The sequence below is a fragment of the Microplitis demolitor genome, chromosome 8, assembly GCF_026212275.2.
Source record: "Microplitis demolitor isolate Queensland-Clemson2020A chromosome 8, iyMicDemo2.1a, whole genome shotgun sequence".
Classification (NCBI taxonomy): domain Eukaryota; kingdom Metazoa; phylum Arthropoda; class Insecta; order Hymenoptera; family Braconidae; genus Microplitis; species Microplitis demolitor.
Window position 1 is genome coordinate 20574529 of NC_068552.1, and position 25739 is coordinate 20600267.

The window sequence follows — 25739 nt, forward strand, 5'->3', positions numbered from 1 at the left end:
CAAAGTAGTTCATGTCTGTAGAATACAAAGCATATATATGTATAGGAGTATATTAAATACACAAGTCAATAGACTTATAATACGTATATTACCCATTTTTCGTTAGCTATTAAATTATTGTTCAAGCGGGATGATCAATTCACAATTTTGACATTTTTCCAGCTCATACGACGATACGCTAAATTAATCTATCCTCTTTCTTTTTTTTCTACACTATTGAAATGTCATTTACTTTACCCTTAGATTTTATCTATAAATATATATGACACAAAAATTACTTATTTATTTATTCAATAATACTATCGTTATATATTAATTATTAATAAATGCATTTTTAAAACTTATATATTATATTTAAAACTCTTCATAATCAAAGCTTTTTAAAAATATTTCACATTAGATTTTTGAGAGACAAATTGTTAGAAAACATATTAACAAAACCTTACTATATATAAGCAATTGCTTGGGGCAGCATAAGTTTTATAAACAAGGGCCAAAAAAAGATATTATTTTACGATCGATATTCATAGACTTGTCGAAATTTCAGGTCAATCGAATAAATTTATAAAAAACATACGGCTAGTTTAATAAAACGAACTTTTTAACAAATTCCCGCTCATATAGAAATTAAAATTTTTTAAACAACGTGATTTTTCAAATCAAAGTGTTAACTCTGTTAGTGATATTTTTTTATACATTAAAGGATAACTAATGTCATTTATGATATAAATAAAAACAATAATAATAATAAAACAGCGTCAAACTTAATGATTGAATTAGAGTAAAAATTTAGTTATAATAATAATAATAATAATAATGAACTGACACACTTAAAATAAGTATATTTTCAATGCGGTGGTTCTCCATTAACTAACAATCAAGGATCGTTTGTTGGATTAGTTGCGGACGTCAGAATAAATAGATCTATATTTGGAGTTTAGAAAAATCAAATATCCAAACGTTTTGTATTGTTCGACACTTAAACTTTTGCAAGCTTATATATGGACAGATGCTTGTATTTTCCAGCACACAAAGAAAGCCGCATTTCATTCTGCTCAAACCCACTGGTATAGCGTCTTGATAAATTTCTTTCAGCTCGCTTAGATCTATAGACTAACTAGACTTTAATACGGGAGGAAACTGTGAAAAATTATGAAACCATCACAGGTATATATCCGTAAAGATGATGCTGACACGCACCGTTTTTTCAACAAAGTCAACCACACAATATATACCTACTACAACTAATTTTTTAACGTTTTCTAGGAAAATATATCCATAAATAATGCTTGCACCTCTTGAGAGAAAAACAATTATATCATCAGTGTGCTCATCATCATTATTATTAACACCCTCAAATATTATAAATTGATATTTAATAAATAGGACCTCCAACGATGTATTCATCCAGGTATTAAATGACAAGCTAATTCTATGAGATCCATTTGTCTTTATCGATATATATATATTCATATATATACTAGACTATATTGTATATACATAACGTTATTTAATACTTTTAACGTATTGTACTTAGTGAAAAAAGCAAAAATTTCGCTAATCGGCCATTTGCGACAAAATAGTCATGGATGATAAAATTTTCACGAGAGATTTCTCACGGAAAATACGAAAAATAGTAAAGTCAAAGCATAAATCGCGAGTACCAGTTCCGCGTTCGGTTTGGAGGCGGGAATCCGTCTAGCCAATCAGAAAGAACCAGAGGCGTGGTCATGTTGGAGAAAAGTTATTTTTGGTGGCGGCATACTGGAATACATATAGCTATAACTACATAGTGAACAGGGAATACTCGTTAACTTGTACACAATATAATGCAGACCTCATGTCCTATCATCATCAAGAGTTTAAGAAACCCGATTTATAAGTTGTAGAGATGATGATCCAAGGTTTAAATAATAAATGCAGCAAAAAAAACCGTCGAAATAAATAACTTATTTGAGAGTAAATTGTGTTCATATATATGTATATATGTACCTGGCGTACGTCAATCGACAACAAAGGGATGAAATCTCAGAATTGGATGAAATGCGGTTGCACACACTGCACATCCTCTCTTTTCAACATTGTTATCATGCATATCCGCCAACTTACTTGTATTGCTCTGCTTGTAAACCTACTTTTTTAAATTTTGTATGAACGTATAGTTTTAAAATTGTGGTATCCATACTTGCGTTTTTCGAAATCCCGCCCCAGAAACGATAATCAGTGGTGCAGTAGGGCAGCTGCACGCCAAAATACCCTTCATCTATTCATCATCCAGCATACAATGTATATTATTTTTTTTTTTTTTTTACTCAAAACAAAGTTTTTTCAATATTATACCATGCTATTGTCTCTATTATCATTATTATTGTGATTTGACCCTCAACTTATTTATTTTCGTTCTATGTTATCAATACATATATATAAAATTATATTCAAAAATTCAAGTAAATGAAAAATACTCTGATATTCTATAGAATTATTGTTATTTCAAGTTTCTGTTAAAACACAATGTAATATTTTGTTGCAGTATTAAAAAAACAGTAATAAATAAAATTTCGTTATTTTTATTGATATTTTTTATTGTTTCTTTGGTGCAAGATATATGTATCTGTCATTAAAAGTTTAATAATAAAGATTTTATTTAAATTGCAACAATTAAAATACTCGATTTAATGAACTAATATATTTTATACATATACATATATAGTAAGAAATAACTACCTTTGCCAGTTGTAAAATCAATCAGAAAATAAGTAATTAAAAGACTTGTGACTCTTTTTATACATAATATTTATTATTTATTTCTGAGATTCTTGCCTAAATATACGATTTGATAGATATAATAAATATTTTTTTACCAGATATGTTGTCTTTTTGAACACAATGTCCAACGTGTTGTATATATATATATATGTCTCGAGAGGTTTATATGATCGAAGTTGATTTTTTTTTTTTTTTTTTTTTTTTTTATCTTACACATAGAAACCTATAGTCTGTTGGCGAACCTGGTTAAATAATATCGGTGGACGATACATGCTAAATGCCGGCAACATCAAAGCATCAAAGCACACCGACGGAATCCGGTGGCCAAGGTATCATAATAATTTGCCGAGACTCGCGCCTCTTTGTATTAGGATAGTGGAGCCGCCGGCCTTAAAAAGACCATCACTCGTCTTCTCAGCCACTGCTAAATTGAAGCTAAAAGGACTCTAAAAACGTTTTACTGATCTCATATATGTATATATATATATATATATATATATATATATATATTTTTTTTTTCTTCTTTTCTTTGATATCCTTTCATTCAGGGTGTCTTTATTGTATGTCATGATGATGCTTGTTCTCTATTTTATGTTACAATCACGCATCTCTCCATCAGCTATTTTTCAAAATTACAAATCTGAATTATTTAACTTATCATGCACGGCCAATCATATAATTTCTACTGTATATCCACCATTTTTTTAAAATAAATTACATTAAATTTATGCCACTTTAACATATTTTTATTTAATCATAAAAAAATTAAAAAAGTTAGTAAATACATGATATAATTTTGATTGAAGAAAAAAAAATAAGTAAATAAAATTTATGAAGGGAAGCATTTAAAAGTGTATATATCGATGATGGGTTTCGAAGCGGTAGAACTTAGAACATTGATGGATTTTTTAGATGGGCAATTTCTTAAATGTATATGTATATATTTAAGACATGTCTGCAGTAAGTATGTCTCGTAAAAATGCTATTGAACCAGCTAGCAAGAGTAGTAGTAAAACAAGAACGTCATTTTCCCCGTCGGAGGTCGTATTAGCATCAGGGTTACCGATAGGAGTAACCTAAAATAGTGACGCCTACGGGGAGGTTGAACCAACATTCGCGAAAACGTTTGATGTATGCCGACTAACCCCCCTCCTCTTTCTCGCGTTTATACTGAGAGCTGGGGTAGGCGTAAGCACTCGACTGTAAGCGGTACCGGTTCAAACCGTTTTGAGTCACTGGCTTGAACTGGCGTGTGTGATACACCAACCGGCTTCTAACTGTTTTTTCGGATTTTCATTTGTTATTAATAAATTATTTATAAGTTTAATTTATTATTACAATAAGATATAAGTGAAACACTTTATTTAACGGTATTATTTGTTTTATAAGTGATATGTGGATAATAAATTTATTGATTACGTAACGTGTGTGTATATTTGTGATATATGTAATATTGATTACATTTTACTGATAGTCTATAGCAAAAACATTATTTCGAGTATTTATTTATATTTTGTTGTTGTAAAAAAAAAAAATAAATTATTGTTTTTAAAGGCATTCTATTATTAATAAATGAAATGCTTTATTACTACTACTACTACTATTATTATTATTATTATTATTATTATTGTTATTATTATTTTAAGTAACATTGTGAATATAATAATGGATCAATAAGTGGGAATATTATGAAATAAATGTAAATAATTTTTTTGTGGTGTAGTTGAACTGTAAAATTAAAACTCATAAATGAATAAACTTCTCGATCGATGTGATATATATTTTGTTTTTAATAACAAAAAATTATAGTATTAAATAATAAGTAGGGTTAGTAATATAAGTATAACAACATATATGATAACGCGGTAAAATTTGGAGCGACGGTAAACGCAACTTGAATGCACCTATATGACTCTTGTAAACGTGGATATATATCACCAGCCGGCGGGATTATTCGGAGTGAGCATGTGCACAACCGAAATGACCGAAGGCTACAGCATGTCACCATCAACAGCTTCCTCAAGTGGTGGTACTAATGCTGGATGCCTTGGATCACCAATTAACAGAATTACAACAACTTTAACAAATTCACCAGGTAGAGCACGAGAACCTCGTGATGATGTTGATGACGAGGATGAAATATCTGTTGGTTGTCCGAGTCCAATGCCCTTGGTGATGTCCGCTGGGACACCAATTAAAGATGAACAAAATGAACGATTGTCACCTACTTCTGAGGAACAAAAGTTTACTATCGCCAATGAAAGATTATCAACGTCTAGGAGTAGTTATATTGAGGACGATGAGAGGTATTTAAAAAAAGAGGATGAATACAGTGCAACTAATAGAGTACTCGACAGAAGGATATCATCGTCCTCGAGGCGAACAAGTTTCAAAGAAGAAGAGGACGGTGATAATAATGGGGAGAGATTGGAAAATTCACCCGCCGATGACTATTTTAAACCATTAAAAAAACTTAAAATGGTACAGCCTATACAACCGTCTGATGATGATGAGGAGGAACGAGATACTAATGAACACGGTGTTAAATCTTTCAGTATTATTGACATACTGTCACATCGGCCAAAAGCTAAAATAGTCAGACCTTGGGATTCTACTGAATCATCAAATAACCACCATAGAAATCAACAGTTACAAGAACATCAACAACAGCAACAACAACAACAACAACAACATCACCATCAACAGCCACAACATCTTCATCATCATCATCATCATCATCATGCATTGGCTCATTCTTCACCTAGAGATTTATCATTGATGACCATGTCCCTTGCTTCCATGTCGAGTTCAATGAGTGAACCACCTTTAAGTAGTTCATCCTCATCGGGAAGAAGTTCTGTTTCTGATTCAGGCAGTCCTGATCCCCATGCTCATCATCATCATCACCATCATCATCACCAGCACCAGCACCAGCATCATTCATCGATGCATCATGGTCTACATCATCCAGGTATTCATCATCCTGGAATGCAGCATCAGCTCAAAAGAAAATCCAGTCATCAACAGCAGCAACATCAACAACCAAGTCAGAGTGGACATCATGGAAAACGTAATACTGGTCAGGGTAGCCCACTGGACGCGCTCTTCCAAATGACAAGCAAAACTTTTGACGCGGGTGAACATAGCCAAGGTAATAATACTAATAATAATAAAACACTCTCTCTCTCTTTATTATTTTAATTATATATATATATATATATATATTTTGTATCAACAACAATATTTTCTATTATTTATTCATATAGTCTTTATTTAAATAATAAACATGTGTTATATATATAATGCACATATCATACATATGTATGTTTAAAAACATTTAAATAATAATGGTGTAATACTTTTCACCATCAACAATAACAACTCGTTAATACACAGAGAATATTATTATATAGTAATGTGTATAGAGTGTATAGAGTGTGGGTCTTGGTGCATGTCGTAAGCGCTAAAGAGAGCCTGTCAGTTTAAAACATCATTCACTGTTTTACAATTTATGAAAACGCTAATTAAGTGTGATATAGTGGAAAATTATTGTGAGAGAGTTAGACCCCGAGAGAGAAATCATCTATCTCAATGTATATATAATATGATAATATGATAATAATGAAAACGGCTTTTAGAGATTGTACACCAAAGATATAATACATCAAAGAGCATGTGATATGCCAGGATTTTTATCATTTTTAACGTATATTATTATTTAATTATTAATTTATCGTTTATCCATTAGCTTGTTAACATTAACATATTATATTTATATAAATGTTATCTTTTTGTTTATGTATATTTAAAAAATATTATGCGGATAAAAATAGTGATGATCAAGTGTTTGGAAAATATTTTAACTTATCACTAAAACTTAAGATAAAAAATTATCGTTTATCTTGATCGTAAAATTGAATTTTAGTTAAAAATTTTAAATTTAAAAAATTGCGTTAAATACACAGTCGTGTTATACGAGATTTTACAGATTCCACTCAAGAGTAAGACCTTAAGGCTTAAAGAATGGGATAATGATGCTCATAAAATTTAATATTTTCGGCTCTTTTAAGCCTTCGTGCCTCTGTACATAATATAACTCTTCTGTATATTTAGAAAAAATAAAAAAAAAAAAAAAATGAGAAAATAAAGCATTATTTTCCACTCTATTTTATCTCTGCGGTAAACACAACTTTTCCGTATTAAATTTAGGTATCTACCGTATTTTATTTTTTCTAAAGCTCAACTACTTTATTTTTGTTGTTGACCATATATATTATTAAACATCATTCACAGTGTTATAAATGAATGGTGAAAAGTTTTATTCGATAAAAAATTAAATTCTTTTAAATTTTATTTAATTGACGTTACTATATAGTACCTTTATACCAAAACATATTCGTGATTGATTTTATTATTATACATACAAACCAAGTTATACATATATTTATTTAGTTTAGTTTTTTTCTTTCTTTTAAGTAATCGCGGTCGTAGTTCGTCAACTTTCACTATTGTAATATACAACAATAATTATTAAACTTGTATATTCTTTACTTTTATAACAAAACTAAATTAAATATTTATCTTAAGTTGTATAATATAATGTTGTATATATGGATACTAATTATTTAAAAATAATAAGGCCATAAGTAATTATTCATAGATTAGTTTTATTATTATCATTATTGTCATATTATATATGTGTATAAAGAAAGGTAGTATAATAAATCCATAATCGACATTTAATAATATGTGTATCAATAGAAAATTAAGTATATGAAAAATGAGAACCACTTGTGATTAATTCATATATACATAATTGATTATTTGCTATATTAACACTTTACATATGTATGGGAAAAAATACATATTGCATATTACATATACTGAAAGCTATATATCAGGTAATCTACAACTTGCCGGGAATATTTTCTATACTTATACAAATGTATGTGTATGATGAGTTAATTACAACGATTTATATATACAGTATTTATAAGACTCTGCTATTATCAGTGCATTGTACCCATATATTAAACTAACTATAAAAAATTACATACAAGTATATATTTATTGTAAGAAATATATACTAGTATATATATTAGTATTGATTTCAAAGTCAGGAAAAATAAATTAAAACACCCAAAAAATCGTATAAACCGTGAAATCATATAACGCGTAATATACATTATTGCAATAATTTATTACGTATACCTATAACATCACACATATGTTTCATTAACATATAGCGTGATATACATTCAACAGAAACGCGTATTTTTTACAGTTTTTCCATTTTTTTTTTTTTTTTTTTTTTTTTTTTTTTACCTTTTGAGGGGATATATATTATAACGCCTAACGAAAATGTATACGTATACATATATATCGACAAAAGAAAATTTGAGGGCTTCCGTAGGGGTCTTGGTTCGACATTGCGTGAATAAGACGCGACGGCGTCTGCTGTAATGCACCATGAGGATCCGGTTCTTCACATTCTCATCAAGATTGCACAAGGCACACCGTATGTAAAACGGAATATCAAACATACTGTCTTATACGAAAAAAAAAAAAAAAAAATAATAATAAATAAATAAAATAAAAAGTAATATACGGTTAAAAATAAAAAAAAATAAAAAACAAACAAAGAAGGTTCCTCAGAAATTGACAGAATTTAACAAAGAGAAGATTTACTAAAAAGTTTTGGATATATGTACCTCGGAGTAATTAATCAATTGCGTGACAGAGTAATGCCGTACACCTTTTAGCACGATGAGTTATAAACATATGAAAAGAATTAAATCGCGTGTTTATTGTACCGTGATTTTAAAAAGTCTCTTAATAAAAATAAATTTTATCCTTTACACAATGTTATATTCTATAAAAAAGTAATTGGCAAAGTTGAGATAACATTGAGATAATTTGTCCTTTAAATAAATAGGTATAAGTTATTATAATAATATATATACCTGAATTATACGCGGTAATGAATAAAAAAAAAAATGATTGTATTCCTATTTTATATACTCTACAAAGGAATATAAGTCATTTATTGTATGTGTTTTTATTTTCGATTATGGCACATCGCATCAGCGCAATTGCAGTCAAATCAGCTTCAATAATATTGAATCGAATCATGCGTAAAATATTATTCAATACGTGTTCGATTACTAGTATATAATAGTGGAGGGGGAATTGAGATTCAAATTAGATTAGGTAGCCAACCTGATGGCACACAGTAGCCTCACGTACTTGCAATTTACTTTTGATTACTATGCTCCCTATATCCTAATACCGCGTGTCTATATGTATACTAACGCGGCATAAGTCGGCATCAATCGGCATCAATCGGTCAATCGGTATCTTCTCTTCTTTAGTAATGATAATATTCACTTGAGAGAATACATCATAAAATATATTACCCTGAGAATCAATTGATCATATTCCAACCGGTCCTGGATAAATACAATTTTACGATATTATTTTTATGCTATATCATAATAATTTTAATTCAATCACTATCATACAATTAAACATATTTATTCATTATTCATTTTATCGCTAATATTTAAAATTTTTAATTAATTTTAATTTTTGGTTGAAACGAAAAACAAAAAAAAATTTGAAAAACTAATTGCTGATGGAATTAATGAAAGCAGATCCACGTTTCGCTTAACATGCAACAAAAACTAACTACTTGAGTTTATTTTCCGGGTTCGTATAGTTAATATATTAGATATTACAAGACTACTCGGTATTTATCTGAAAAACACTAAATGACATAAGACAGAAAAAAGCTTAACAAAATTGAGATAGAAAATAAGGCGGGTCTACTTGGGCACACTTCGGTCGAGATGTTGTGACATTCTACCGTCTAAACAAAACACTACTCGTAAACTTAACGTACTAGTGGCCTGAAAAAAATCAGAAAAAAAAAAAAAAAAAAAAAACGTTTTTACATGATACTACTAGGGCTTAGTGATGTAGAGACGACGAACTCCTGCTGTTTTCAAGTGACCCGTCTCAAACTTTATTCGTATAGTACCATTCAACACAAGCACACAGACACATGCCAATAAGACCCTTGTTATATTTATATATAGTTTCACTGAAAATTCTCCCTAATATACTTTAAAGTAAAAACAATGATTGCTGCGTCAACGGCTAATAACAAAACCCATTAATAAAAATTAAAAAAAAAAAAACGTAAACTTTTTGTCATCATTGCATAAGTTTTGCGGGTGATACTAATAATAATAATGACAATAATGGTGTACGGTTAAAAAAAAAAAAAAAAAAAAAAAAACAATATATATAAAAGAGGAAATGCATTGACTATATAAGTACATTTCGAGGTAGTAGTAGTATATATCTATTGTGGGAAATAATTCTCAATTAGTTGTAAATCGCAGCAGAGCTCACTAAGTCGTATTTATGTCGGGTAACACGGGTCGTCGGATTTATATTGGATAGTGAAAGAAGATTTATAGGAGCAATCGGTCTCACTTTGTCCACGATCGCTCTACTGTGTCTGTATAAATGTATGTTTGTGTATGTTTGTGCGGGTTTCTACAATCGAGCGTTTTTGTTCTGTCCCACTCTTTCTTACGTGTAACTTGGCATTAATACCTCTCTCAGTGACGATACGATACGATGAGGAGTATCATCATCAGCGGTGGCAGCAACAGAGACAACCAACGACCACAGGCAGTTCGAAATAACTCCCGTATAGTGCATAACGAAAATAGAATGACAATATTTTATTTTATTCTTTTATTCGATGCCAATAAGTAATCAAGACCAATCATTAGGGGCCACCCTCCAAAACAAATAGAAATAAATTTGATGCAGATTATTTAGAAATAGCTCTCTTGGCGGTCGTCTTTATTTATTGCTACAAATGTTCAATAATGTAATCACCTACTTTATTTTTATTTATTTAAACTTTATTATTATTTTTTTCCCATCCATCCAATAAAATTATAATTTATATAATTTATTCAAAATTACTAATAAATAAATCAGTTTTTTAAAAATTAATTAAATAATGACAATACTATCAAACATAAATTTCAATAACTCAGTTGTAGTCACGGAAGAACGATTCTACTACTCCTTTGTTATATGCAAATCAACATTAAAATATAAATATGTATATATTAAGTAGTATAGGCCACACTATGAGCGCTTATATCAATATATATATATATATACTTGTACCGACTGAGCTTTATGATGGTGCTAATTGCTGACAGTAAAAGAAAAACTCTTAAAGCATATAAATATAATATGTATACAATATATGTGTGTGTGTGTGTGTGTTGGGTTGGATAGTGAGTAACGTTACACACAACGTGTGCGTGTTAACAAAAATGAAGACACTTGTAATACTTTTTTTTGTTTACCACCAGCATATTCACACATTTGTATATTTTCTATATACCTGCTGTATATATTACTGTAAAGAAACAGGTGAATTTCTCATGTTGGAGGTTTGACGGTCTACAAGCAAGCGCTTTGCCGCGATCATCAACACTCAAATTTTAATCATCATTATAATAAAAATATGCTAATAATATTTAAATCCATATAATTTTATTTAAAAGCATCATAAAACTACATTATTATATTATTTTCGTTGAGCAAATATTTTTTTTTTATTTTTATACATATCCTAGCTATAGTTTTTTTTTTTTTTTTTTTTTTTTATCTTAATGATTTTAATTAAATGGAATATATGTACACAAATTTATCGTTTGTGTATACGTCATCAAGTGATGATTATTTGCCAATTGCATAAATATAATTTATGATAAATTCACGAGCATAATTAGTCAATTAACCTGTTTGACGAAGCGATAAGAGGAGTATTTTATTTCGTTAATATAAGACTAATTGCGACTGGGCTCTCGCGACTCATAATTGGAATGAATTGAGGGAAGTAGCTTTTTCATTGTCCAAGATGTTATATAAAGACTCTTAAAATCACCGATGAATAAGAAACGTGACAAATAAAAAATGATAAAAAAAATATCCCAGCAAAGATACAACATGACAATTAAATAAAGAAAAAAAATAACTAGAGTGAGAGTAGAAGGAGCGGCGGACGCGACTGATTGTGAGTGAAAGAGGCCCGTGCCAAGTCCGGCTTAGCTGATGGCTGCTGCATCATCATGTTGTGCTGAACACTAGTGAACACTAGTGAACACAGTGGAGCAGATGAGAGCAGATGAGAGCAGGCTGGTTAACCCGCGTCGTTAACTCAAGCTCTCAAGTTTCCCTTCTCTTTGGTTTATCTGTAAATTCTGTAATATAATTTCAAAATAATTCTCGCGGTAAATGACCAGTTATTCTATAATATTTACTATTTTTTTTTCAGTCTAACCATATTATCAACTATAGATATTTTGAATAATGTCATTAATATATAGACATATAGAGAAATAAATAATGATAATAATTCAACTAATGAGAAAATCAGAGTTTAAGCCACAGGGTTAACGAGCTTCGCTCACCATCATTTAGTTTTATACACATATGTGGGTGTGTATATATACAAATATTGTTGTATTAAATTTATGTAACGAGAGATATCAAACCATCAGTAGTAAGGGGTATATGCAGATCAGATTTCACCCTATTTCCAATAAGACCAAACAACATACGTTGTATAGACTCGTGGTGTAGGGTCTAGAGTACCTTGCCGATAATAGGATGCTGATACAAATAGGTTATGTAGATAGATATAGCACTAGCAGTAATATCGAAAATCCGCCGCTTTAACTTAAAAAGTATAAGGGAAAGACTGAAAGGTAGTTTGTAGTAAGGCTCAATTCGGTATACAACTATATACAGTGCACACACGATACTCATTATAACAAAAGCACCGTGCAGCTCCGTGCAGTATATATACTTAAGTAACCAACCAGAAAGTATACATCTATATATATATATATATTCTATACTATACTATATTATGTGCCGCATCTATAAATCCGATCGTTAGTTACCCTTGGCGTGTTCTTTCGATATTCATTTTCAAATTATGTAGGTATATATAAACTCTTGGCTGCTGTATAACTATTATATATCTATATACACAGACATTTTTATTTTTTATTAAATACATACGATATTATATAAGTTTGAATATTATCAATGCATCTGTTAATACGATATAGATTGTTGATCTTTAATGACCACCAGCAGCAGCATAAAATAGTTAATAAATAAAAGGCTCTCTCCGAATAAGTAGGTATATGACACGAGACTCTGGTCGTACTTGAAAGATTTACGTTTCTCAAATGGTTATGGTGTCTAATGCCATTAATCCTAGTGTCGAAATCTACCAAAGACTTCCGGCTTATTCGTTAACGTGACAACGCAAGCCAACTACTTGAGTAACACGGTACGGGCCATATACTTTGTTACTAACTTGACAACCTATCACTGCTATATATAATACATATGAATATCGATCCAGTTTAACTCTCTACACTAAGCTGCTGTTGCTGTTGCTGCTGCTGTTGCATCGAACACTTTAATATATATATATATATATATATATTTCATTATACACAATAGCCAGTAGTAGACATACAACGACAAGTATAAGCTATTTAGATGGTATGTTACTTTATATATATAAGAGAGGAGAGAGGAACAACTTGTGGTTCTTTTAATCGTATAGCCAGCTCGTGGGTAAAAGACCTGCGCGTCTAAAATGAGTATCACTACCCTATAGCCCTGAGCAGTTGATACACGACATATTATCAAGGTCTCTTGCTCACTATCCACTATATACTCTACTCTAAAGTAAAGCCAGGAATGCCAGGGGAAATCGGTCGGAAAATGGGAAAACGCGGTGAGCGAGTCGGTGACAAATGATAAACGCCAGAACACCCAGCAAGACTTTACGACGTCGACGATGAGCTGCCTTTATAGTGGTATACTAGTATAAAATGTATATATATATATATAAGCTGATTTACTGATGCTCGACGATGAAAACGATGAGAACAACTAGAACGACCAGAGATAGGAGTGAGCTGCTCAACCATCAGTATATGGGGGAGTAAGAACGTGCTATATATATATATACCAAAAACACGAAGAATAACTTTAAACAGCCAAACTTTAAATTGGATAGATGAGACAGAGAATTAAAATTTTCACTACTTTTTATCCTTTTTATCTACAATCCACTTAATTTGTCCCAATAACCATCATCATGACATATATCATGTTATTTTTTATTTTTCTACCCATCTTTATCATCACTGTCAATCCTTTTTCAAGTGACAATAAATAACATTATATATGCATACACATATTTTTTTTTTTTTTTTTTTTTTTTTTTTTTTTTTTTGTTAGCATTACGGGATTTTTAAAATTTTTCACGCTAAGACTATGATAATTATTTTTCCACATCAATTGATTTAATCGCATCATTTAATCGAGCATTATATCCGTTAAATAAAAAATTCTTATTCCGTTTACCACCCTTCTTTTGGATTATATGTGTTATGTATATATACTCACCCTAAACATTGTCGTGGATATATATATGTATAACTGAGTATAAGAAAGAGCTGTAAATATATCGACATAGCTAGAATTTTATTTAGTGCGCGCGAATAGAAAATCATGACATATAAAATTAAAGGTGGTGGTAATAGCGGTGAAGGGAGAAATGGAATATGCGGAAGCCAACTACTCCAACACACGTCAAGGTCTTCATAAATTGGTCCATTTATTTTATGGATTTTCCCGCTTGCACATACGACATTGTTGTCCTCATGTTTGTATTTTCTCAGTTTATCATTTTACGAAAGACTAATAGAGGGTCGCGAGGGCACCAGGTATATAAATATATATTTATATATAAAGTTAAAATATATCAGTAAGAGAGACAATAACAAAAAAAAATACGAATTTATTGTAAAATCCCGCGCGTTCATACATATACGTATATATATCATACCAGGTTTTCTTTGGTTTTGATACTGCGTTGAGACTACTCGCTTATCGACCGCGAAGCTACTGTTATAACTTGTGCATCTATGTTGACTATATAAACGCAATAAAATGTAAAATTGCTAAATTCTCAAGAAATAATTAAACACAACATCGTCTCTATTATTATTTTTATTAAGTTGTTTCAAGCTTTAAAGACCCATTATTATTATATTTATTCATTTATAATTTCTTTATTTTTTTCTTTCCCCTCTACATAATCTTAGGACCTATCGTACTATGAATTGTACTTTTAGTCAAAGATTGATATGCCAGCATACAAAAGTATACAAATTGTTTTTGTCACCCTAAAATCACGCCCTATTGTCGAGAGTCACACATATACACTATTATATCATGTATTGTATTGTATTGTATATGATCACTCAGTAGGGGATAATAGATATTATCCAAGGGTGTAAAGTACCAAGCAAGGAACATAGGTTTTAGGATCTATTATCATCATCTGAAATTATTCGTTGGCTCTGCTTTACAATCGATTTACTTTTCAATTTGCTGCTTGGTATTCCCTACATCTTTCGCTAAAATCATCTCGGGTTATGTTTTCAATAAACACCTGCAACCTTCAACAAATTAACATTCATATAGTTGTTGTTGTTGTTATTGTTGTTGTTATTATTATTGTTATATATAATATAATTACTATTTGAAATTATTGTTAAATATAGATGATGGGTATTTTTTCTGTCATTAAGATAACACACATTTTCAACATACGTGATAAATAAGTATCTACTGTACACGATATAACCTATTATAATATTATAATATATTGTATTTAAAATAAAAGTAAATAAGAAAGTGTTCTGCATTGAATCATAAGCGACAGTCCTCAGAGCGGTACTTTTGAACTATACTTATCTTTTGTATGCCATCTGGTTAGTATTTTCAAGTACTATAATTATAATTAACTATTTTTTTGTTCAACTGTGTAAAGAGATATAAATACCGCATGACATATTAGTATATCATCCCGTCAAAATAATACCTATCGGCTTATTATTAATAATTATTTTATTTATCTATTGTTATTCATAATTTTACTATTGAACATAAATTGAACGTGTCAAATTTGACAGCATCAACGGCATCAACAGCAATTATCATAGTTATATTAATAGGAAAAATAATATAGAGAAAGCAATGTAGATGCAGTTTATAATATATTATAAATTATAATATACTCCTGTAGCAGACAAATAAACAGGAGCACGCGTAAATACACGTAAACACACGCGCGATATCCGTACGACGTTTCGCGACTATTCCAACTAACATTCCTTGCAAGCCCGCTGGAATTAAACTGTTCGCCACATTCTCTAACCTGACGAGAGATTTGTAATCTGAAATTCTGTCACTCCCTTACAAACTTAAATAAAAATATGTTGGCGCGAATAATAAAAAAAAAAAACGAAAATACACAAATATTAATCATCATATAAATAAAAACATCTAATAAATTAATCCTATAATGATTATTATTCTTTCATCTACATATAAACAATGTAACAAAGAAAAAAAAAATACTATACTAAACTTACTAACTCATCATTATTATGAAAAAAATAAAATAAAATTAGACGCGGGTGTGATGAGTATATAGGGTGTTCAGTCATTTGTAAATTGACACCTGATATTATTTCTTAATCGATGATGAGCGCATCTCCCTCGGAAGATTATTCAATTCGTTTCAGAGAAAGTTATATACATACATACACATTTAAAAATCACCCTACGTAAAAAAAAAAAGTTTTAATTTTTATAATTTAATTACATATAGTTGATATCGATAATTCAAGATATATGCATGCACTTTTTTTACTTTATCATATGATCTTTATTTATTTAATGTTTTTTAAGCTATAAAGCTCAGCATCTAATTAACTGGTGTAAATAAATTAATTATATAACAAAATGAGTTTTTTGAATGCTCAATCATGTGATAAGTTGTTTCAGCCGCGTTTATTGTTCCCTTATTTTTCTATTTGTCATGCCTTTTCTCTCATCCTCTACATCTGCGCTATACCAACTATATTACAACTATACTAATTTCAATTATATGCGCGACTACAGATTAATCTTGCGGAAGACCGGGAATTATTTCGTCATGCTTGAATCACAGGTGGCAACAATACGTATTAGCAGCTCAATCATTTGTTATACTATTATTTTTTTTTTTTTTTTATTTTTTATTAATTCTTTTTACACTTACACTTTACCTACTTTACACTCAGTAGTATTTTAAACGTACAGACAATAAAATAAAGAAAAAAAAATTATATAAAATACAAGTTACCATCGACCAAGTGACACCGAATAGTCCACCACACATATTTGATATATATATATATATATGGTATAAGATGTATAGAAGTGCTAGAATATTGTGTCTATAACACATAAGGCGAAAGTAATTCACTGTTAATTATCTCTCATGGCCATTAAGTTTTCCTTGAGTAAAAATTAAAATTTATATATATAATATCTATAAATACTGAAAAATTATTAGTGTCAAGTTATTGGATAGCAGCACTGGTAGACAGCAGGGGTGGCAAGGCTTAGCCAATTGGTTGGTTACTATTATACGTTAATAGAGCTTTAGCAATAATGTAGACATGTAAAATGAACAATGCCAGGTGTTATCATAGTTTTAAATTTTCTATTACTTTTCAGTTATGTATATTATTGTATATAGTATGGCTCTAGATATATTACAATAATAATCCACAGCTTTTATATCGTACTTAATGCACTTTGTAAAATAGACTAACAGACTAACAAACTAACTGTTGGCATTAAATCTATATCCCATCCACATTTATACATCCGTATAGACATCAAAGTTGAATTCTCTCACAAATACCTGAAGAAAATACAATAAGTGTGAAAATAGTATAGTAGGATACATAGATGCGCAATCAAACGTTAAATCATATCGTTTTTTGTTAGTACATAGCCAAACTTTATACACTATAACTATATATAAAATAAATCAAAGTTATAATTTTGGTAATTAATTTCCATCATCATTTAGATGGTTAATATGATTTTACAAAGTTTTAAGTGATGATTGTTATTTGTTGGCATATACTAATCACACTAGTCTATTATCGTGTGTATCTTTAGCTAGCAGTCTCATCACTGTTATTTTTTATCTTATTTAACCAAGTCATGATGATTATGAGTATGAAGAAGAGACAAAAATAAAGGGAAGAAAAAAAAAGTAGATGATGATGATGAGACTCAACGCGATTTGTAAACGAGATAGATAATAAACATGAATAAGAAACAAGGGTGATGAGGAAAAGACAAAGTTATGAGAGAAAATATTCATACATATATATATATATATATATTATAAGGATAAAAAAATCCGAGAGTTGGTGGGTTTATTTTATTATTTTTTTAAGTAAAAAACATGATCCTCAAAGAGCAATTGAGCGTCTGTAACTGCTGGTAATGAGTAAAAGGAAATAAGCAAGAGACTTAGTTGCAGTACAAAACCTCGCTCATTTAAAGCACAAATTGGTACACATGTAGCGCGGCTCTGATCTACACTAACATATGCATACATATGTCAGTAACTATTTAAATAAGTCTATCTGCGCTTTTGCAGTAAGTAGACAAAGAGAAGGAGAGAGAAAATAACAAAAAAGACCAAGGAAAATGTGTAGTAACAGCTTGTGTTAATTCGTCTATATCTTATATCTTATATCTTATATCTTATATCGTAATACTAATTAATAATTTTAAAATATTAGGTTTTACGAGAAAATCTTTTGTTTAGAGATTTAGTTAAATAAGGGTCTGAAATGATGATGGGCGGTGCAGCAGCTATACAGGTGCATTTATTTTACCTTTCAATATTCTTAAACCTATCCCCTAGTTTTACAATATTCTATATAATTTTTACCATAATTTTTTATTATCTCCTCAACAATATCGATACTTATGACGCCTTTTATTTTTTCTTTATACCAGTCACTAGGTATTAAAGCAGTAGCCTTGTCATTAGCTCCCGCTGATCTATATATTTTACCAGGATAGTTTCATTTTTCGTTGAGTCACGTTATTCCATTTTTTTTTTTTTTTTTTTTAATTTTATCTTAATCTAATAAATATATTAGCTTTTCACACCAAAAGACATAGTTTAATTTTTAAATTAGGATATCAAAGATTGTCTACTTAATTAGTAGTGTAGAATTAAATTTTAAATGAAAAGATTAAAAAAATAAATTGCCACACTGATGTGATTCCGGATGGTATATAAATATAAATATCTAACATTACTTGTGGACAACCAGCTCAGTTACCCTCAACTGGTGAGTATACTATTGAGCGTGTGATACTACGAATGAAGCGACGAGAAAAATCTGTCTAATAAATTTAAACTGAGAAAAATAAAATGATTAAAGGGTACATAAATCCAAAAAATTTTTTAAAATTTATATTTACAGGATACTAAATAATACTATGACTATAAAATAATTACAATATATATGTGTTGTCTCTTGTCACATTTCTGCTTTCAATCCATGTATATTCTCATTTTGATAATTAAACTAAATAAACGGCACGTGGGTTATTCCATTAGTCACTGATGAGATAAAACCCGCGGTCTGACCTAATGATAGTATTTTATTTACGTAATTCATCTATATAATAAAAGTTAAAATAAATTTGAATGTTTATAACTAAAGTGACGTTTATTATTATATAATTGGTTAATTAACTTAAAGTGTGAATGAATGTTTTTCTGTCAGATGGCATATCTAGGTATTTGGGAAAATCCATTTAAATTATATGTGGGTATTCAGACAATGTTGAGCATAACAGAGTTGTAGATTATAAGTAAGCGTCAAAGACCACCCATTTGAGTGTTACCTGGTCGTAGTAATCGTCTTGATATTTTTCATCAACCTTTAATATATATTTGTATCCAGTTGGTGTACATACATATACATATATGTGTTGATTTTGGTTGTTGAATTGGTATGGGTACGAGTACGGGTACGAGTATATGGGTATGTGTGAAGACGATGGTGGTATCTTACTTGGTACGAAGAGCCAGGTGGTACTCCAACTTCTTTCTGGCGTGTCACGGCAACTCTTAATGAAGACGAATCTTGTTCGAAATGGCCGCCAAATCCGCTTCCTGCCTCTCACCCCAGTTTAATTCAATTCACCGTACCGATAAGAATAACTTGTATTTATCTCTGACATTTTGTTAACATTTTTTTTATTCACAACACACTATATACTGATTTAATACAATTAACATATTTCAATTTATTTATTTTTTTAACTTTGGTGGTCTTTGAACTTTTATTAATATGCACACACACAAATTCATATTTATGTGCTCAAATATTATAATATGTCAAATTATAACTGTTTTTTTTCCTTTCGAAAATCTTTTGTAATAAAGTCGAAAATATAAATTTAAACTTATAACACTATGTATACACATCATATATTCAGTATTGGTATTATATTTATGTATATATATGAATACCGACCAAGGGTTAGAAACTTTCATATATATTTAACAAAATAAAAACTAAAAAATAGATGAATTACATATTGTAATAATAGTCACAGTAATGTATATAATATTGTGCTTCATTATTATATTTATTGTATATACATACGAATTTTTTATAAGTAAATTAGGCAGACAATTTATTTGATTAAAAGTTGTAAAAATAATATTCATTATATTATGATAAAAGAGTTTAAAATGTGAAAAAAAAAAAATAATATTATAATAATATATAATAGAATAATACGCATAAAGAAGTACAATCGTCGTCTGGCGCAAATCATGACGATAAATCTCTGCCGTGGTATGCCCGCAAGGCTAAACGACTAAATAAGTGTTCCAATTTCAAAATTACCCGCTAAACGATTTGTGGCCCGGCAGAAAATATATCGTTGACATGTGGGCAAAGCCCGTTTGTTGATTCCGCAGTTTAAATAAGTAGGGGACATGTCTCTTGTTTCACGGGATTGGTATATTATATGAAGCTGCTAGCTATATAGCACACACCATAACATCACACCGGCATCAACCATGCACTGGGGCATATATATATATATATATATGTCATATCAAACATCTCCAGAGTCGACGAGACAAATGGATGTCTTGGTTTCTTTAAAGTGACACTACAGGAAGAACTTTACTGACGGATATATTTTTTTTTTCATATACATAGATACACATATATCTTCTCTGACGATAATGATGATGATGATGATGATGATGATAATTGTGATGTCTAATTTAAAGCTGTTAGGGTTTAGCTTTTTTTATCTTCATATCACCAATAACATCCCTACCTGAATAATATTATGTAGATATAAATATGTACAAATATGTATATAGATATGAATACGAAAAACATAGTTTAGTTACTGCTCAAGATATGCATCAGCGATGAGAGCTAGTCTTTAATATCAGTCCGTTACTTTTAATATATATATATACAAATTATGGGCGATTATATTTTTTCTTGTGGTCGCGCGCTATTGAGCGATTACAAGAGTTCAAAAGACCGAAGAAAACTAACGAGAAATCCGTTAGTAAATTAGTATATATTTTATTGTTTCGATAGATATTATATATTCTGTTATTTTTTTATATTATACATTTGTAATAATGATATAACAAGCCAATTGAAAATTAATAATAAGAAAAAACGAGTAATAGTATAAATGGGGATTAGAGTAAAACTATGCATCGTATATATTTTATAAATTTCTAGATAATATATTTTAATAAAATAAAATAAAATTTTTATTTTAAAAATGTGAAATTTTTTTTTGAATTGTATGGTGTACAGTAATATTTAAAAAATCAATATTTTATGGAATGATGAGTATTAATGTGATGAACAGAAGATTAACAAGTGTGGCTGAAAAATAAGAGAAAAGAAAAGAGTATAGTGATGCGCAGAGAGCGGTAAATTTGTGAACATCAAACGAATTAAATCTCGACAGAGAGTCGACCGCAGAAACTAATATCTCAGCGCCTCTCTGTCTCATCTCACCTCCTCATTCTTACTTTCCTCTTAATACAGTCTGGTGTCCTGCTGTATTCTGTATTCCTTATATTCAACGTCATAGTATAGCTAATAAGTCGCGTAGTTAAGTCCCCTAGTTGTATTATACAAAATAACACCATCAAAGTTACAAGAAGAAAGAAAAAAAAATATAAAAAAAGAAGAGTTTGTTAGACTCTTAATGTTTTCAGTTACTCCTTCTCTTTGCTTATTTATATATATATATATATATATATATATATATATACCTGCGTATAGTTTATATCCAGTAAAATGGACTTTGCGCGTTTATTATTTCTTCGATTAGCCTTTCTTGTTCATTATCTTCGTCACATTAGTAAAAACGTCACAGAAACTCTTCTATATATGACAACAAGCTATCTTTTTAGTTGGTTTTCTTAAAATCATTGACCATAACTTATACATGTATCCATAGAATTTTATTAGGGTGATACACGCTGGTGGTGACATTTTTCTGCTTACTCATTATAACCTCATTATCTGCTCATCATATCACTATGTATAGTGATGAATGTGATGATGATACACTACCATGCAGATTCAGCGAAAGTATGCATAAAAAACTATTAAAATCTGCTCATCAGTAAACCTTTCAATTTTTATTTTTTTTTAAATCCCTTGATAGTTGTTTTTTATTAATTGTTTGATGTATACTACAAAAAATGCACTTTTTATAAAAAAAGGGGATAAAATAAAATTCTCAGGACTACCGCTCTACATCGAATTAAATGATGTTCCAAAAATGTATAGAAGAAAATAAAAAAAAAAAAAAAAAAAAAAAAAAACAGGGAATAAATTAGTTTAAGATGAGGCTGTGTCATTGGGATTTGTATTTATTATCATTATGATGATGATGATGATGATAATGATAATGAGAGAGAAAGAGAAAGGTTGTTTTTGTGGGACATTAGCTTAATGTTAGATTGAAATTTTGGAGAGGATTGTACGCGAGTTGCGCAGGTGTGACCGATGGCGGTGGCCTTTGATCCACCAGCACCAACGATGCGGCTTTATACTTTGTCTAGAGAAGACTCTTTGCCTAACTCCGCGATCATACGTTTTCTCGCGGCTCTGACCTTCCGTATCCTCAACTCCATCAAGAGTTGTTGCATACCGATCATCATCATCATCATCATCATCATCATCATCATCACTGTTGCAATAATGTATAAACGTACCATAAACAACCATAATTTTTTTATTTTATTCATCTACTTGTAACAATCGTTTTGCGAATATTTTAACAAACTGACAGAACAATAACATCCATATCTAAATTTTCATGTTGTCTGTACAAATAAAAATATACCATCAGTAATTCTAAAAATATTACATAATTTATTATAAATTTATATATATTGACAATAGTAAAACTTATATCACTTAATGATATATACATCTGATTTATTTATTTCGTTTGTATAATTTCAGAGCAAGCAAATCATTTAAATCTGTTCAATAATCGTCAGCAGCCGAAAAAGAAACGTAAAAGTCGGACTGCCTTTACAAATCAACAGATATTTGAACTGGAAAAACGTTTTCTCTATCAAAAGTATTTGAGTCCGGCAGATCGAGATGAGATTGCTGCTCAATTGGGTTTAAGTAATGCACAGGTGATAACGTGGTTCCAAAACAGAAGAGCAAAGCTCAAAAGAGATTTGGAAGAATTAAAAAAAGATGTACAAACAGTTAATCCTCTTCTCGTGGCTCAACATAAAACTTTTCTCGAGAATGCACAAGACCTTGGAATTTTAAAGAAGAGACCATTACCTAGTTCCATGGATGATAAGTCATAGAAATATATATACATATATATTTTTTCCAGTGGGATACTTAATCTTACTATTGTGGATGACAGACATGGTGATTTTTTTTCCTTCTTTTCGATAAATCATATTATCGTTGTATATTCAATTGCGCGCGTTGATAACGAACAAAATTATCATATTCCCTTTAACGAGAACAAAGTCTATAACACTTTTATTATGTATATTTAAAAAAGTCACGTTAACTCTTTCTCTCTCTCATTTTTTTTCTCTCAACACTTGACTTTTTTAATTTTTTTTTATAATCTACTGTATTATATTGTATTTATTGCAGAAATTTAAAAAAATTCATAATACTTAAATAAAATAATATTAATAGTAATAATAATAATAATAATAGTAAATTATTAGCTTTCATATATTATAAATTATAACGTACATATATATAATACAAATAATATTAATGATAATGTATATTACTTGATATTATTGTATATTGAGTTGTTTTCTTCTCATTCGTGCAACAACATTTAAAAATTTATGTATATATTTTGTAAATATATATAAGTCACAAAAAGTATAATGTTTAATTACAAAAAGAAAATAATAAAAAAATTTTTTAAAAATACTAAAACAAAAAAAAAAGTATTGTACGATAAAAAAAATGAATTCTATACTTTCATTGTTCGGTAGAAAAAGAGTAAGATTGGTCTATATATATATATAGATATCGAGATTGTAGTGAGTGGATCTATGAAGATATGGGACATTGCAATATATCCTATTAATTATTATTAGATTTAATTAGGAAAGCTTTATGAATTTTTTTATAATTAAGTATTTGGAAGGAATAATTAATTTAATGACAAAAATAAAGTAAAATAATAATAAGGAGCGTTTACATAATGATGCGACGCTTCGTTCAAGAAGATCATTATATACTTATACTACTTTTGTAGTATATATATATATAGGCTGAGGACATAGAGACTTATTTAGATGTGTATAGTGATTTAAAATAAATGGTGATATTATTAAAAAAAATAACCAAGTCTTTTGTATGTTTATTTATTTTGTTTTGTAATTATTATTTAATGTAGATAATAGATTATGTTCCGAAGGAAATATTAGTTGCCTACAAAGATTTAGTGAATGAATTTTCCTTGAATAATTAAAGCTGTTTTTGACTCGTTAGTTTACTATATAGTAGTTATGAGATCTGGACAATGTCATAAGTCATAATACTCATAACGAAATGTCAACACTGCTGACATAACATCCACCGGAAAGCCGTAATATGAATTCGCAAAACTTTTGTTGTATATATGGTGGATATTATACTCACAAAGTAATTCAATATCTTGTCTATATATTTTAATTTACATTAATGAAAAGCTTAAAAAAATGATTTATATTGAAACAATTAAATGAAATAATTATTTTAGGGTGTATTGAATATTTGTTAGTGATACAGTATATTTTAGTTAATGACAAATGGTAGTTTTTAACCATAACTAAAACCGACGATGAGACCATATATGAAGCAGTAACCGAGGTAGCTTTGCCCGCCCTGTAATTCAGAAACCGCTCCATCCAAATAAAGGATTCCTAATGGCGATGATGATCGCCAGCAATTTTATCCGTACGATATACATCAATAACTATACCAATCTTGTATATTATCTACAAAAACCATACACTATACAATACAACAACAACAACAACAACAACAACTATCTTAATTAAAATACATATTGGTTATTCTACTTTAAAATAGTTTAATAATTTAATTTCTTTCCTCTTACTTATAAGTTACAAGCAATTGTACTATTAATTAGTGTTATTAGTCATTAATTTAAAAAAATAATTAATTAAATAGTCGACGGAAAATAACGCATGCGTAAATGCGTTACAGAGAAAGAAAAACAAGGAAGAATGTATATCACTACTTATTGTATTGATGATGTGGTGCCTGATTTAAATTTGAGGGTGTGGAAATTCTTCGGATGCACATTACATTGTTATACTTGTATGCATAATAAAGTTCTACATACTTATTATATCATACATATACATTTACATACCAAATATA

The 25739-nt window shown here is 29.5% G+C and overlaps 1 protein-coding gene across 1 annotated transcript; it reads left to right on the plus strand.

The window, feature by feature from the left end:
- The first annotated feature begins 3987 nt into the window (after positions 1-3987).
- LOC103576638 (dual 3',5'-cyclic-AMP and -GMP phosphodiesterase 11) lies at positions 3988-24676 on the plus strand. The gene is made up of 2 exons (XM_008556942.3): positions 3988-5917; positions 23313-24676. Exons 1-2 carry the CDS (start codon positions 4675-4677, stop codon positions 23675-23677), a joined length of 1608 nt encoding a protein of 535 aa, XP_008555164.1. The 5' UTR covers positions 3988-4674; the 3' UTR covers positions 23678-24676.
- The last annotated feature ends 1063 nt before the right edge of the window (positions 24677-25739 follow it).